The 11,667-nt window shown below is 38.2% G+C and overlaps 2 protein-coding genes across 2 annotated transcripts in view; one reads left to right on the top strand and one right to left on the bottom strand.

Annotated features, from left to right (window-relative positions):
* The first annotated feature begins 458 nt into the window (after positions 1–458).
* Positions 459–11,667, top strand: part of LOC103512456 (peptidyl-prolyl cis-trans isomerase H) — a 21,513-nt gene continuing 10,304 nt past the window's right edge. The window contains exons 1-3 of the mRNA XM_017445416.2: positions 459–669; positions 1,283–1,402; positions 2,078–2,160. Coding sequence (XP_017300905.2) covers positions 492–669; positions 1,283–1,402; positions 2,078–2,160 — 381 coding nt within the window. The 5' untranslated portion in view covers positions 459–491. The remainder of the gene's footprint in view (positions 670–1,282; positions 1,403–2,077; positions 2,161–11,667) is intronic.
* Positions 2,381–11,667, bottom strand: part of LOC103512454 (hydrocephalus-inducing protein-like) — a 27,700-nt gene continuing 18,413 nt past the window's right edge. The window contains exons 9-11 of the mRNA XM_026825919.1: positions 3,502–3,732; positions 3,065–3,210; positions 2,381–2,700 (exon numbers count right to left, since the gene is read on the bottom strand). Of these exons, the coding sequence (XP_026681720.1) occupies positions 2,496–2,700; positions 3,065–3,210; positions 3,502–3,732 (582 nt within the window). The 3' untranslated portion in view covers positions 2,381–2,495. The remainder of the gene's footprint in view (positions 2,701–3,064; positions 3,211–3,501; positions 3,733–11,667) is intronic.

Here is an 11,667-nt window from a genome sequence, read left to right as displayed (position 1 = left end):
CCCTGCCAACATCGATTCGGCCTTAATGTACCTGAAGCCCATTGGACTATATACTAAGATCTAGGTAAACAGGGGACGGCGCGAACGACACAAGAGTGTTAAAGCGCCTAACTAGAAGAAGAAGAAAAAAAAAAAAAAAAGCCCAATCGAGTGACTCGGTTCCGGAACTCTAATATGAAATTCTGTATCAGTTCGTTCTCCTAACGGATCTTATCTAACTGCTAGCTGGTATTTTTCATTTCTCTTCAATCCCGGGACGATAAGACCTCCGTTGTTACAGATCCCTTTATCAAAACTCTTGGGGGAACACGATCATCAATTTTCTGCTAGCTGGTATTTTTCATTTCTCTTCAATCCCGGGACGATAAGACCTCCGTTGTTACAGATCCCTTTATCAAAACTCTTGGGGGACCACGATCATCAATTGAGGATTAACTTATCCCATTCTGTTTTCCATCCAGGCACGTCAAGAACTAGAGGTGACAGAACAAATGTACTTCGATCTGAACTACAATGGTTTTCACGAAGGCAGAATCATTGTCGGTCTGTTTGGAAAAGACGTACCTAAGACCGTAGAGAACTTCAAAACCTTGGCTACTGTGGGAGTGGAGAATAAAACCTATATTGGGACCAAGTTCCATCGAATTGTCAAGAACTTTGTATTGCAAGGTAAGTACTCGTTGGTATTGGCAAAAGCAGGGCCACCAGCTTTCTAGATCTCATTATGAATCTAAAGGTAACTAGTACTTAGGCCAGCCCCTCACTATCAGGTAGACCTGACAGATACACCTGACGAGCTCACACACACACATACACCCATACACCCACACCCACCCACACACACACCCCCCCCACACACACATACAAACAAACACACACACACACACACACACTATCAGGTAGACCTGACGACATGCACACCAGTGAGTGGCTGGCCTTAGGGGGATATAAAAAGGAAAGATTGTACAATGTTCAGATTTAGAGTGTGGTTAACAAACAAATTATTATTATTACTCGCACTTCTTGCTCGGGAGGGGAGCTTTGCCCCTTCCCCCCTAGTTGCGCTGCGAGCTCCCGGGGCTTCGTGGGGTGCGTTTACGGGCGCGCCGCGTGCTCCCGGGGTTTTCCGTGGTGTGTATACGGTCGCGCTTTACGCTCCCTTGGCTGCGCGGGATTACGTATGTATACAGTCGCGCTGCGCGCTCTCGGGGCTTCGCGGAGTGTGTCCAATTATTTTAGGTCATCACTTGAGCAATTTATAACTTTGTAATTTAATTTCCAGGAGGCGATGTGGTTTATAATGATGGCCGAGGTTCAATCAGTATCTATGGAGACAAGTTTGATGATGAGAACTTCAAGATCAAACACACGGGGGCTGGCTTTGTCAGCATGGCCAACTCAGGTAAGAACTGTAACTGCTAAGGTCTTATCGTTCCGAAAGCGAAGAGAAGGAAGACAGGATAGGAGAAAGTCAGCCGTTCCTAGAACGAACCTCTCTTTAGTATAAAATCAGGTAAGCTTGAATCGCCCAACTCTGAGGTTGAGTGGTTAAGAGCATTTTCAACCCGGAGGTGTTGGATTCAAATCCCGGCCATGGCGGAGATTTTCTGACCAAACTTTTCCGTTCGGGGATAGGTATGGATGTTGTTGTTGTTGTTGTAGTAGCCAAAGTCCCATCAGGTTCCTCCACCCCCTTCTGTTACTGGTAGGCCCAGGTGTTCAGCCACTTCAATTGGTTTCAGCCACATATCTATTGGTGTCATTTGTGTTGGCTTAGAGGGGCAATTGAAGAGATGTAAGGTGTTGTGTGGGCTTCCTCTGCACTGGGGGCATCTGTCTTCGATGTTGGGATCCAGACGAAAAGAAGCTGCCTCGGGTAACCAGAAAAACCCTTGCCCAACTTAGATCAGGATATTCCAGAATACTAAACAGCTAGGTATGGATGTAAAGGAATGTGCCTTCAAAGCGGTTCAGAGGTATCTTGAAAATAAGAAAAAGAAGAAGGAGAAGAAAAAGACAGAGAAACCGTTCTTTCCTAATAGGACAGTCCACGTTAACAATATTATTATTGTTCCAGGACCAAACAGTAATGGATGTCAATTTTTCATCACCATGTCAGCTACACCTTGGTTGGATGGCCATCACACCGTGTTTGGGAAGGTAAGATTTTTACCCTACTACATTTGTAAAGGGGAGACCAAAACTGAGGTGGAGAGATAAAGGCTGAGGAAGATTTGAGAGAAAAAGTGTTGAGAAGGGAGGAAGTGTTTAGATAGGAGGGTAAGGAGGGGTAGGATAAAGGAGGGTAATACCGACTCCATAAAAGATTGGGACAAGGAATTTACCTATGAAATATATAAGACCTTGTTTAGACTGCGGGAGTAAAGGGACTTTTCAGTCTCATTCTAGCAGGATAAACAAGGTATATTCTATTCTATTCTATTCTAAATACTAAGTCCTTAAAACTCACTCTTCACACTCATCTAGTCCCTATCTTAACTTCTTATTCCATAGCTCACCTTCTTATTCTTCACCAATTCCGAGTAGGTTTTCAGCACGAATAGCGGATTGTCGCATGCATACTGGAAGATCTTGGGTTCGGTGAATATATTCCTGAACGGGATCGCTATGGTGTCGCCCGGGTAGATGGAGTACGGGCCTTGCGGTTTGGGCGGGATCACTTCGCCAGTCAGAGAGTAGCTGAAATAATGAGCGGGATTAGATTGAAATAGCTGACATTTTGAGTGGGATTAGTGTAAAATTTAAAATAGCTGAAATATTGAACGGGATCAGAGAGCGTGATTCAGATATGGAGCGGGATCAGTGTAAAATAGCTGGACTTTTGAGCGGCATCAGAGAGCGTAGCTGAAATGTTGAGCGGGATTCGAGAGCGTAGTTGAGATATTGAGCGGGGTTAGAGAGATCATCTATTCTAAATATTGCTATGGTTCCGAGTGGATGCCCTCCGCACTCAACCTTTGCTATTTCCTTAGCAAGGGAAAATTTCAGGTTTAAAGTACCCCGCCCAGACTAAATATCTAGTTACTTGGGTATTAATACTTACGTATAAATACCAGCATATTGTGACTTGGCCTGTAGTAAAGCATCACAGTTATGTAGACTGGATGGTTCATATGTTATAGTAACAGGTGTTTTAATACCCTGGAATACTGGGACTGATCTGTCTACGAGAAAATCTGGATGACTGACCTGAAAATAAATATAGATCAATCCAAATTTACCAGTGTACTGGAAAGTTATTTTAAAATTCAATCCTCCAACGCTCCAACGTACGATATTCTGTAGAAAAATCCACATTTCCCTACATATTGTAAAACTGGCAATCCACATTTTCAAGTTTCTGCTTGTGGTTGTTTGCGTTATCCCTTTTCCTAGACTGCTGGGGAATGCTCTATGACATTTTTTTCGCACGTGGAGTAAAAAGTGAGGCGTGGGGGGAGTGCACAGTTGTGGAATAGGGCCCAGAGTATACATACGTACTTGAAGTGAGAAGTCCGTTTTGTTTTTAGACGAAAGGTTTTCCAATTCAACCACCAGACTCATACTCTTGCCAAGTTCTGCGCTGAACTTGAGGTGTTTCTCACTAGGGGGCGGTAGTGCTGTTAGATTGAAAATATGAGTGGTGCGACCTAGTTCTGGACTTTCAACTACTATGGAGGCCTCCTGTTGATTCACAGCGAGCAGAGAGTAGTAATTCACTTTCAGTTTACCCTGTAGATAGGAGAGAGAACACGAGAAAACGGCTCGAAAGATTTTCATGAAATTTTTGTGCATACAAAATGCTTAAAAAAAAAAAAAAAAACAGGGTAGACCTAAAAAACTGATTACACAAAATTCAACTGATTGGCCATGATCCTGTACTACTGGAAAATGGTACGACTTTTCCGAAATTTTCTTTCGCCAAACGATATACGATATAAACCGCCGTTTTGCATATTGCCTTAAGGTTAGTCAGCTAATTTTCGCACTCCTTATGGCCAATCAGTTGAATTTTGTGTAATCAGTTTTTTAGGTCTACCCAAAAAAACATGCCTTAGATTGATCATGGGTACCTGATAAGGTAAAGTCATATATGTAATGCGCAGAGATTATATCGATCGCTAATCGGTACGGGACCTATATTATCGATCAATAAATCTTTATTTCCGTAGCGTAAGTACGAAAAGAAGAGTATTTTGGGTCTACGTACATTGTACATACATCCTTACAATGTTGTACGTATTAAAAAAGTAGGTGGATAGCGAACTTGAGACAAAACTGATGGAAAGAGATTAAGAATGTGCTTAGATGAACACGATCATTCTAGTGCCAGCCACTCAAGTTCAGACTGTCTAAGTGCGAGTGGCGGACATTTTTACTTTTTTTATCGCCTCAATAATAATAATAATTAAAAAAAAACTTTCTACCTACTATTAGAAGATCGTCGGAATGTATTCTTTTGTAGATTCGCCAGGTGGCTCGTGAGGGATCATGTTTAATTGAGAGCTGTATTCTTCAGCTTGAGGCTGCTTCAACCTGTTGCTCACGAGATTAGAAAAGCGAATCAAAGATGAAACAATTATAAACACATTCACACTTTCCGAGCACCACGATTCTGTATTTCTGTTTCTTGAAATTCGCCAGTGAGGGATCATGTTTAATTGAGAGCTGTATTCTTCAGCTTGAGGCTGCTTCAACCTGTTGCTCACGAGATTAGAAATGGGAATCAAATATTAAACAATTAAAAACACATTCACACTTTCCGAGCACCACGATTCTATATTTCTGTTTCTTGAAATTCGCCAACACGACCTTCACAAATCATATGAACCAGGTTGCCAGGTTGATGACCACCCATTTTGGCAAGGAGAAGAAAATGTAAAATTCAATTGATCCACTGTGCAGTTGATTTCATAAAACGGTTCAAGGACCAAAGAGCTGACAATGTGATTTGAATTAATGATGTCGATGATGACTTTGGCATAATGATGATCCTATGCAAATCACCTGGCATAATATTTGATCAGCCAAACGACCGTATAAAAATAAAGAAAACTAAGGAGAGAAAGACGTCTTTTCAAGGTTCAAGGACCAAAGAGCTGACAATGTGATTTGAATTAATGATGTCGATGATGACTTTGGCATAATGATGATCCTATGCAAATCACCAGGCATGATATTTGATCAGCCAAACGACCGTATAAAAATAAAGAAAACTAAGGAGAGAAAAAGACGTCTTTTCAAATTTGGCTTATTTGGCAATAGATTATGGTAATTTGGAAACAATCTTCTGAATCCTTAAACATAATAGATGATCAATGATCATAGCTCTTCATAATAATTTGCATATTACATTATAATGGAGCAGTGTTGCAAATGGGTAAAAATTATAAATAAATGGTCGATCCCTATGTAAAAAGTTGGGAAAAATCCAAATCTGAGGTCAAAACTCCAAAAAAATAACAACTGTAAAAGGTCGAAAATTCAATTTTTATTTTCCGTTCTAATGAAAGAGTTCAAAGATGTGTGACGCAAGTGTGCAAGGAGCAGAAAGAAATGCGCAGAAACGTATGCGCACAAACACATTAATGTGTTGCCTACGAGGGAACGGGACATTTGATGTGACGTCATCGTGTACGGGAGCGTATGCCGTGACGTCAAAGTTCACGATTTACCGGTATTTTTTAAATCATTTATCTCGGAAAAAGTCGTAAGAAAAGAAAAATTCCGTTGGTCCTCATTTTTCCTGCTCTATGACTTTGAAACATCACCCAAGTAAGCGCAACTGATCTATTTATATATTCAGCTTATTATTGGGACCTGGTATTCTTATAAGCTTTGCGAATTTGGAAACAATCTTCTGAATCCTTAAACATAATAGATGATCAATGATCATAGCTCTTCATAATAATTTGCATATTACATTATAATTTGAATAGGTTTCAGCTTATTATTGGGACCTGGTATTCTTATAATAAGCTATGTATGTAAAATTGAAATATTAATTTGAACACGAATTTCAATGTATGTAGGTTTATAGTTATAATCAGACATGAGAGGCACCTAGGCTGATTTTGATTTTATGTTCTAGTAGGAACAAACGGTCCAAATGGAAAATTAATTGATGGAGCTAATGCTGGGATAAAAATTCCTAAATCATGTTTAATACCTACATACCTGAAGTAACAGGGACAATTATTTTGCTCGTAGAAAAATAAAATAAAACGTTTATGTAGGTAGGTATCTGAAATGAGCAATGTAGGATAGTTGAAGCGAATCTTCAAATGAAAGAACTGAGAACGGTATCCAAACTTTTTCTAAATAAACCGATTATAGGATTGAATCCGAAGATCCGAACCAATTGTTCCCATAATCTGATTAAACCTTATTTACTTTTGAATCCTTTTTGAGTCGTACTAAGGCTTAGCCAATAATCTTTACGATTTCTTCGTTTGGCATACGGTTTTGTGTATTTTTACTTGTCCGTTTTGAGCAAGTTAGAGAATGTACAAACATTTACGGGCGCTTTTTACCCGTGAACCTACATTCTTCTTGAAAAGTTTACTGCCATCATCAGATTGTAGATTTTGCCTTAGTATTAAAGTGAGTGTCGGTTTTTTTAAAGGTGTGTCCAAACATATTAGCCGACCTGCCGTCGATCCACATCGATTCACAATAAATTCATGTAGATCGACAGCCGTCGACTATATGTAGACACATATTTCCAATCTATTAGCGTTTGGTTCATCTCTACCCTACAAACGAGCCTGATCATCATTCATTCTCGGATTAGCACTCTCTTTCATGAGAATTTGGTAAGTGTGAATTTGGTTCAAAATCCCCATTCAATGGAAGGATTAGAGATTAGACGCTGGTGTTAATTGGGGGCACTGTAAACCGTAAGCTTATGGTTTATGACTGGTGCACCAACCTCATGGTGCGAGTACTTTAAACTGGAAGATCGGGTTAAGAAAGAAGCTTCTGCATTAAATAGACACCACATTTGTCAGTTTCACAACTCCCTGCTGGTCTGAGAACTTATCAGGTTCTCACCAAATCCTTCTTGAGAGAAAAATAAATAAAATAAGTCTGAGGTTCTACTTAGTATATTTTCATTTAGTTTCATGAGTTTTTGAAAATAAAGCAAACACTCAACAAAGGAATAAAATTGAGAGAATTATACCATTGGTATTCTATTCCACCTAGCCAAAAATAGGTACACACTCTTCTAAAATACGTAAATGGCTAGGTACCTACCTACTCAATCTTATGAGCAATTACTTATTTATCAACAAACGACAGTAATTATTCCTTTCGTAAACACACGAAAAAATTTAGTCCCAGGTTAGAAACTTTTAGACTAAATGACTAAAGTTCAAAGAGCATACTCGTACATACGTAAGTTTTCTTTGTCGAATAGCTTGATTAAAAATAATGACGTTATCTGTAAATTATATGACAATTATGACATATTTTCCTACTATGAATGACATGGGATATCATAAATATGAGTTTTTTATGAACGCTTTTTCATCAACTCTTGACTGTTAATCCTGAAGAGAATAACCTGTCTCTGTTTGCATTGAAAACCCATCAATATCTTGTAAGTCGTGGTAACATCTTGTCAAAATCATAGACCTCCCCTTCTAGAAAAATGAAGTAGCCTGTAGGTACTTCATCCGTTTTATTACTATGATGAATTAGTTTCAGCTTCTAGGAGCTAGACTGCTAGACCATACTTACCATGATTGATAGACATTGTAAGTCGTGGTAACATCTTGTCAAAATCATAGACCTCCCCTTCTAGAAAAATGAAGTAGCCTGTAGGTACTCCATCCGTTTTATTATACTATGATGAATTAGGTTGAGCTTCTAGGAGCTAGACTGCTAGACCATACTTACCATGATTGATAGACAGTCGCTTACAATTAAAAACCAATATTCCTACCTGCGTACAGCTTCCCAGCGAACCTCTTATCGGTTCAGCAAATGACAAAACCTGCTAGTAAAGATAGTAGCAAATTAAAAGAGATTGATGATAAATCACACACGGCAATTGCAAACCAGAAGAAGAGTCTGGCAAGATGTTGGTGTCGGTAGTCGGTATGCTTTGTACGGATAGTATCACAAAGCTGAGCGCGCTACTAATTAGGATCACCATCTCTGCCGCTCTGTTTCCATTGGGAATTTCTTTTGAGATCTCTTTCCGTCCGGTCTCTTTCGGAATCCAACTTTTTTTCGTCCTCTTGTTTGTGTTTGGTTAATTACATGAAAGTCTAATCAATAGTGGCGCGATTGAAGACTTGCCGCTTCCGATATCTGGACCCTGCTACTTCAATTTATTGAATTTATGACGTGTCAGGCGGACCACTGTTGACAACTTTATTTATGCTTTGGTGACCGCGGCTGAGACATTCTTTTCCATCTGGTTCAAAGATTTGAATGTTCGGTTTCCCAGAACATAATGGCGATGACGTGCTCGCTATTGAAATTGATTTGTTTTCAATACTTCGGCCCCGCGAGTTTTGATAAGATGTTCGATAAGAACCATAATGGTAGAGAGAATAGAGATGAATAACGATGGCTCTTTTCGGACTGTCGTTTATTTGAGAAGCATACTGACCATTTCATGAATTCCACACAAATTTGGAGAATAGAACAAAATATTGCTGTATAGAACAAAAGAAAAAGTGGATATGATCTGTAACATTGTACTTAGCAGGTATTCATAGTTCTTCAGTCAAAGCTCTCAGCTCTTGGATACATGTATGATGAATATCAACTCTGGTAGAAAACTTTCAAAGGAAACTGTCTAATAATAGAGTGCTCAACCATTGCAATAAAGTTTTAAAAGGTACCTATTGGCATCATGAAAAGAGATGTTTACTATAGATCTGCAGAACATTGATCTCTCAATTACAAGACCAAGTTACGTTAGCATATTTTTTTCTCTCTCTCTCTCTCTCTCTCTCTCTCTCTCTCTCTCTCTCTCTCTCTCTCTCTCTCTCTCTCTCTCTCAATGGATCAGGTGATAATATCTTTTATTTTGTCAAGTTTGGTGCCGACCTTTCTATGCAGTTCTCATTTGGTTTACAAATTGTCAACAAGGTCAGTTGCCAAGTTTGGTGCCGACCTTTCTATGCAGTTCTCATTTGGTTTACAAATTGTCAACAAGGTCAGTTGTTCATAGGGTCTACGTTTAAGGATTCTATTGGACAAAGATAAACTTCTCAAATTTTCACATATCAGCGAAAGTTACTAATTTCTATATTTTCTTATCAGAGTCCCTTCTTTTCACTGTCCTCAGTAATAGACAAATATCGAACCGTTTCGTTTGTCAAATTTTGCTGGGCTAGAATTGTGAAGTCCAGATTGAGAAGTTTTTCTTGGAATAGACCCGACTTCTGACATCCTAAGAACATGAAAAGTCCATTTTTGTCCAATATGACTAGTATAGTATCCCTTACATTCTGTATGAGATTAATAAAATCACAAACATTTATAATATTACAGAGTCCCTTCTTTTCACTGTCCTCAGTAATAGACAAATATCGAACCGTTTCGTTTGTCAAATTTTGCTGGGCTAGAATTGTGAAGTACAGATTGAGAAGTTTTTCATGGAATAGAACCGTCTTCTGACATTCTAAGAACATGAAAAGTCCATTTTTGTCCAATATGACTAGTATAGTATCCCTTACATTCTGGATGAGATTAATAAAATCACAAACATTTATAACATTAAGAAATAAAATCAATAAAACCATGCTGATATGAAATCTGATACTAACAACATCAATATTTACAAAACAAAAATATTAAAAAATGTTATCCTTACCTTTGAAGAAAGAAATATATTGCGTAGGTTTAGGTATGATTATGAGGTTTAGCTAGCTTATTGTGTTGACTTATCTGATTTGTCATAAAATATTAGATACCAACCAAAGTCCAAGCTATAAATCATAAACACGTTGAAATATTATTCTAAACACCTAAGTTCTGAGATTATTATTATTTATCCTTGTTTCCCCGTCAGACCTAGGTAGATATTCCATCAATTTAGTGTTGGGTGTTCTAAAAAATGGGTACCTATGTTACGTAGAAACCTGAAACGGCAAAAATTCTGGACAATTTGAATACTTTTGTAAATCCAACAGATCTGACTTTTTGAATCAGAAATCTGAAATTCTGAACCGACAGAATGGAATTGTCATTTCGGTAAACATACGAAACATCTGATTCAACACGAAGATTAGGGGGAGCTCTGTTTGGCAATGATAGTCATGGGAATTTCAAATATTCAAAGGTATTTTCAACACAAATTGTTTCACAATGGTGACTTGATTACTTGATTTACCTGTTCGTGAATTTCTTTCAAAGCTTTCAGTGCCTTAGTTACATCACAATAGTTAGCATAAAGCAAAAAGCAATGGATATACCCACACACCACTGAATTTCTCTCAAGGGATTTTTAATTTCCATGTAAGTAAAAGATTGATTTTTTTATGGCTGAGCTTCACCGAATTTATTGCTGCGGTGTTTCTCGGATAAGGGATGCGATAGGGGTCAACTAAGACCATGTTAAAGGGTTTTTGGTTTAGTGTGATTATAATATCTTCTTCCCTTAAGGCTAATTTCGTTTACAAAGAAAGGGTTGTTCTTGAGCCCTTAACGTGTTGTTTATTTAGATCAGGACCTGCATATTTGTGTTAGACTGTAGCTCTCAAAAAAATGCTCCTCTGACACCTCGAAAACTGACTGGGCCCAAAGAGAAAATTTCCTTTGCCTAGCTTCGTTTTATGAACTTGGAAAGTTTTGAGCATGTCTATCATTACATTCATTAGACAGTTGTGGACGTTGTAGTTACTATTTAAATGTAGCTCAAACCTCAGGGGGTAGAACGTTGGAGCATTAGCAACAAGAAAGTTCAGTCTTCTCAATGGCAATGGCATAAGTCTCAATTAATGAAATTTTCCACCTAATCGGATAAACTATATTTTATCATCGGGCCTAATTTTGATTCCTTGATTTGGTAAAACTATACTAGCTCTTGTTTCTTCTTTATTTAATTCTCTAAAATAGAGATGTTGAATTTTAAACTGTTTTAAAAATAATAAAAATGCAGATACATTTGTGAGTGTTACCGAAAACCAGTTGGCTGTGAAAGAATTTTTTATCAATCTTCACATTTTTATGGAAGATAATAGTGTGGTCTATGCCACAATTGACACACTCTTAACTGCAAGGTGTTTAGGAAATTGCATCTCTAAAATTTATTTTTAAAATAACTCAATGTACCTAAATCATTTTCAGTCCTTCGAAATGGACAGTAAAGAAGTGACCTCTTTATAAATAAATACATATGACCTATTGTTTTGTCATTGGTGCTATTTTCCTCATTGACAATAAAAAGTCACATGAAGAAGCATTAGTGGATGTACCCCATTCATTCAACTTCAAATAAGTAATATCTTTGAAAAAAATCCGTTTAATTAATCATACCTAGATTCGACAATCTCAAAATTATCGAGTCTACCAGCCTAAAGGTGGATTTCCACCAACGCGACCTCTGTCGTGCGACAATGTCGCGCGACGTGACCTGTTTTCACTTGCAACATTTGTCGCGCGACGTGACCTGTTTTCACTTGCAATTAAAAAATATTTTAATTT

Source organism: Diaphorina citri, unplaced genomic scaffold (genome assembly GCF_000475195.1).
Source record: "Diaphorina citri unplaced genomic scaffold, Diaci psyllid genome assembly version 1.1 scaffold839, whole genome shotgun sequence".
NCBI lineage: Eukaryota > Metazoa > Arthropoda > Insecta > Hemiptera > Psyllidae > Diaphorina > Diaphorina citri.
The sequence above is the reverse complement of the archived record's forward strand: the minus strand, read 5'-3'. Positions and strand labels throughout refer to the sequence as shown.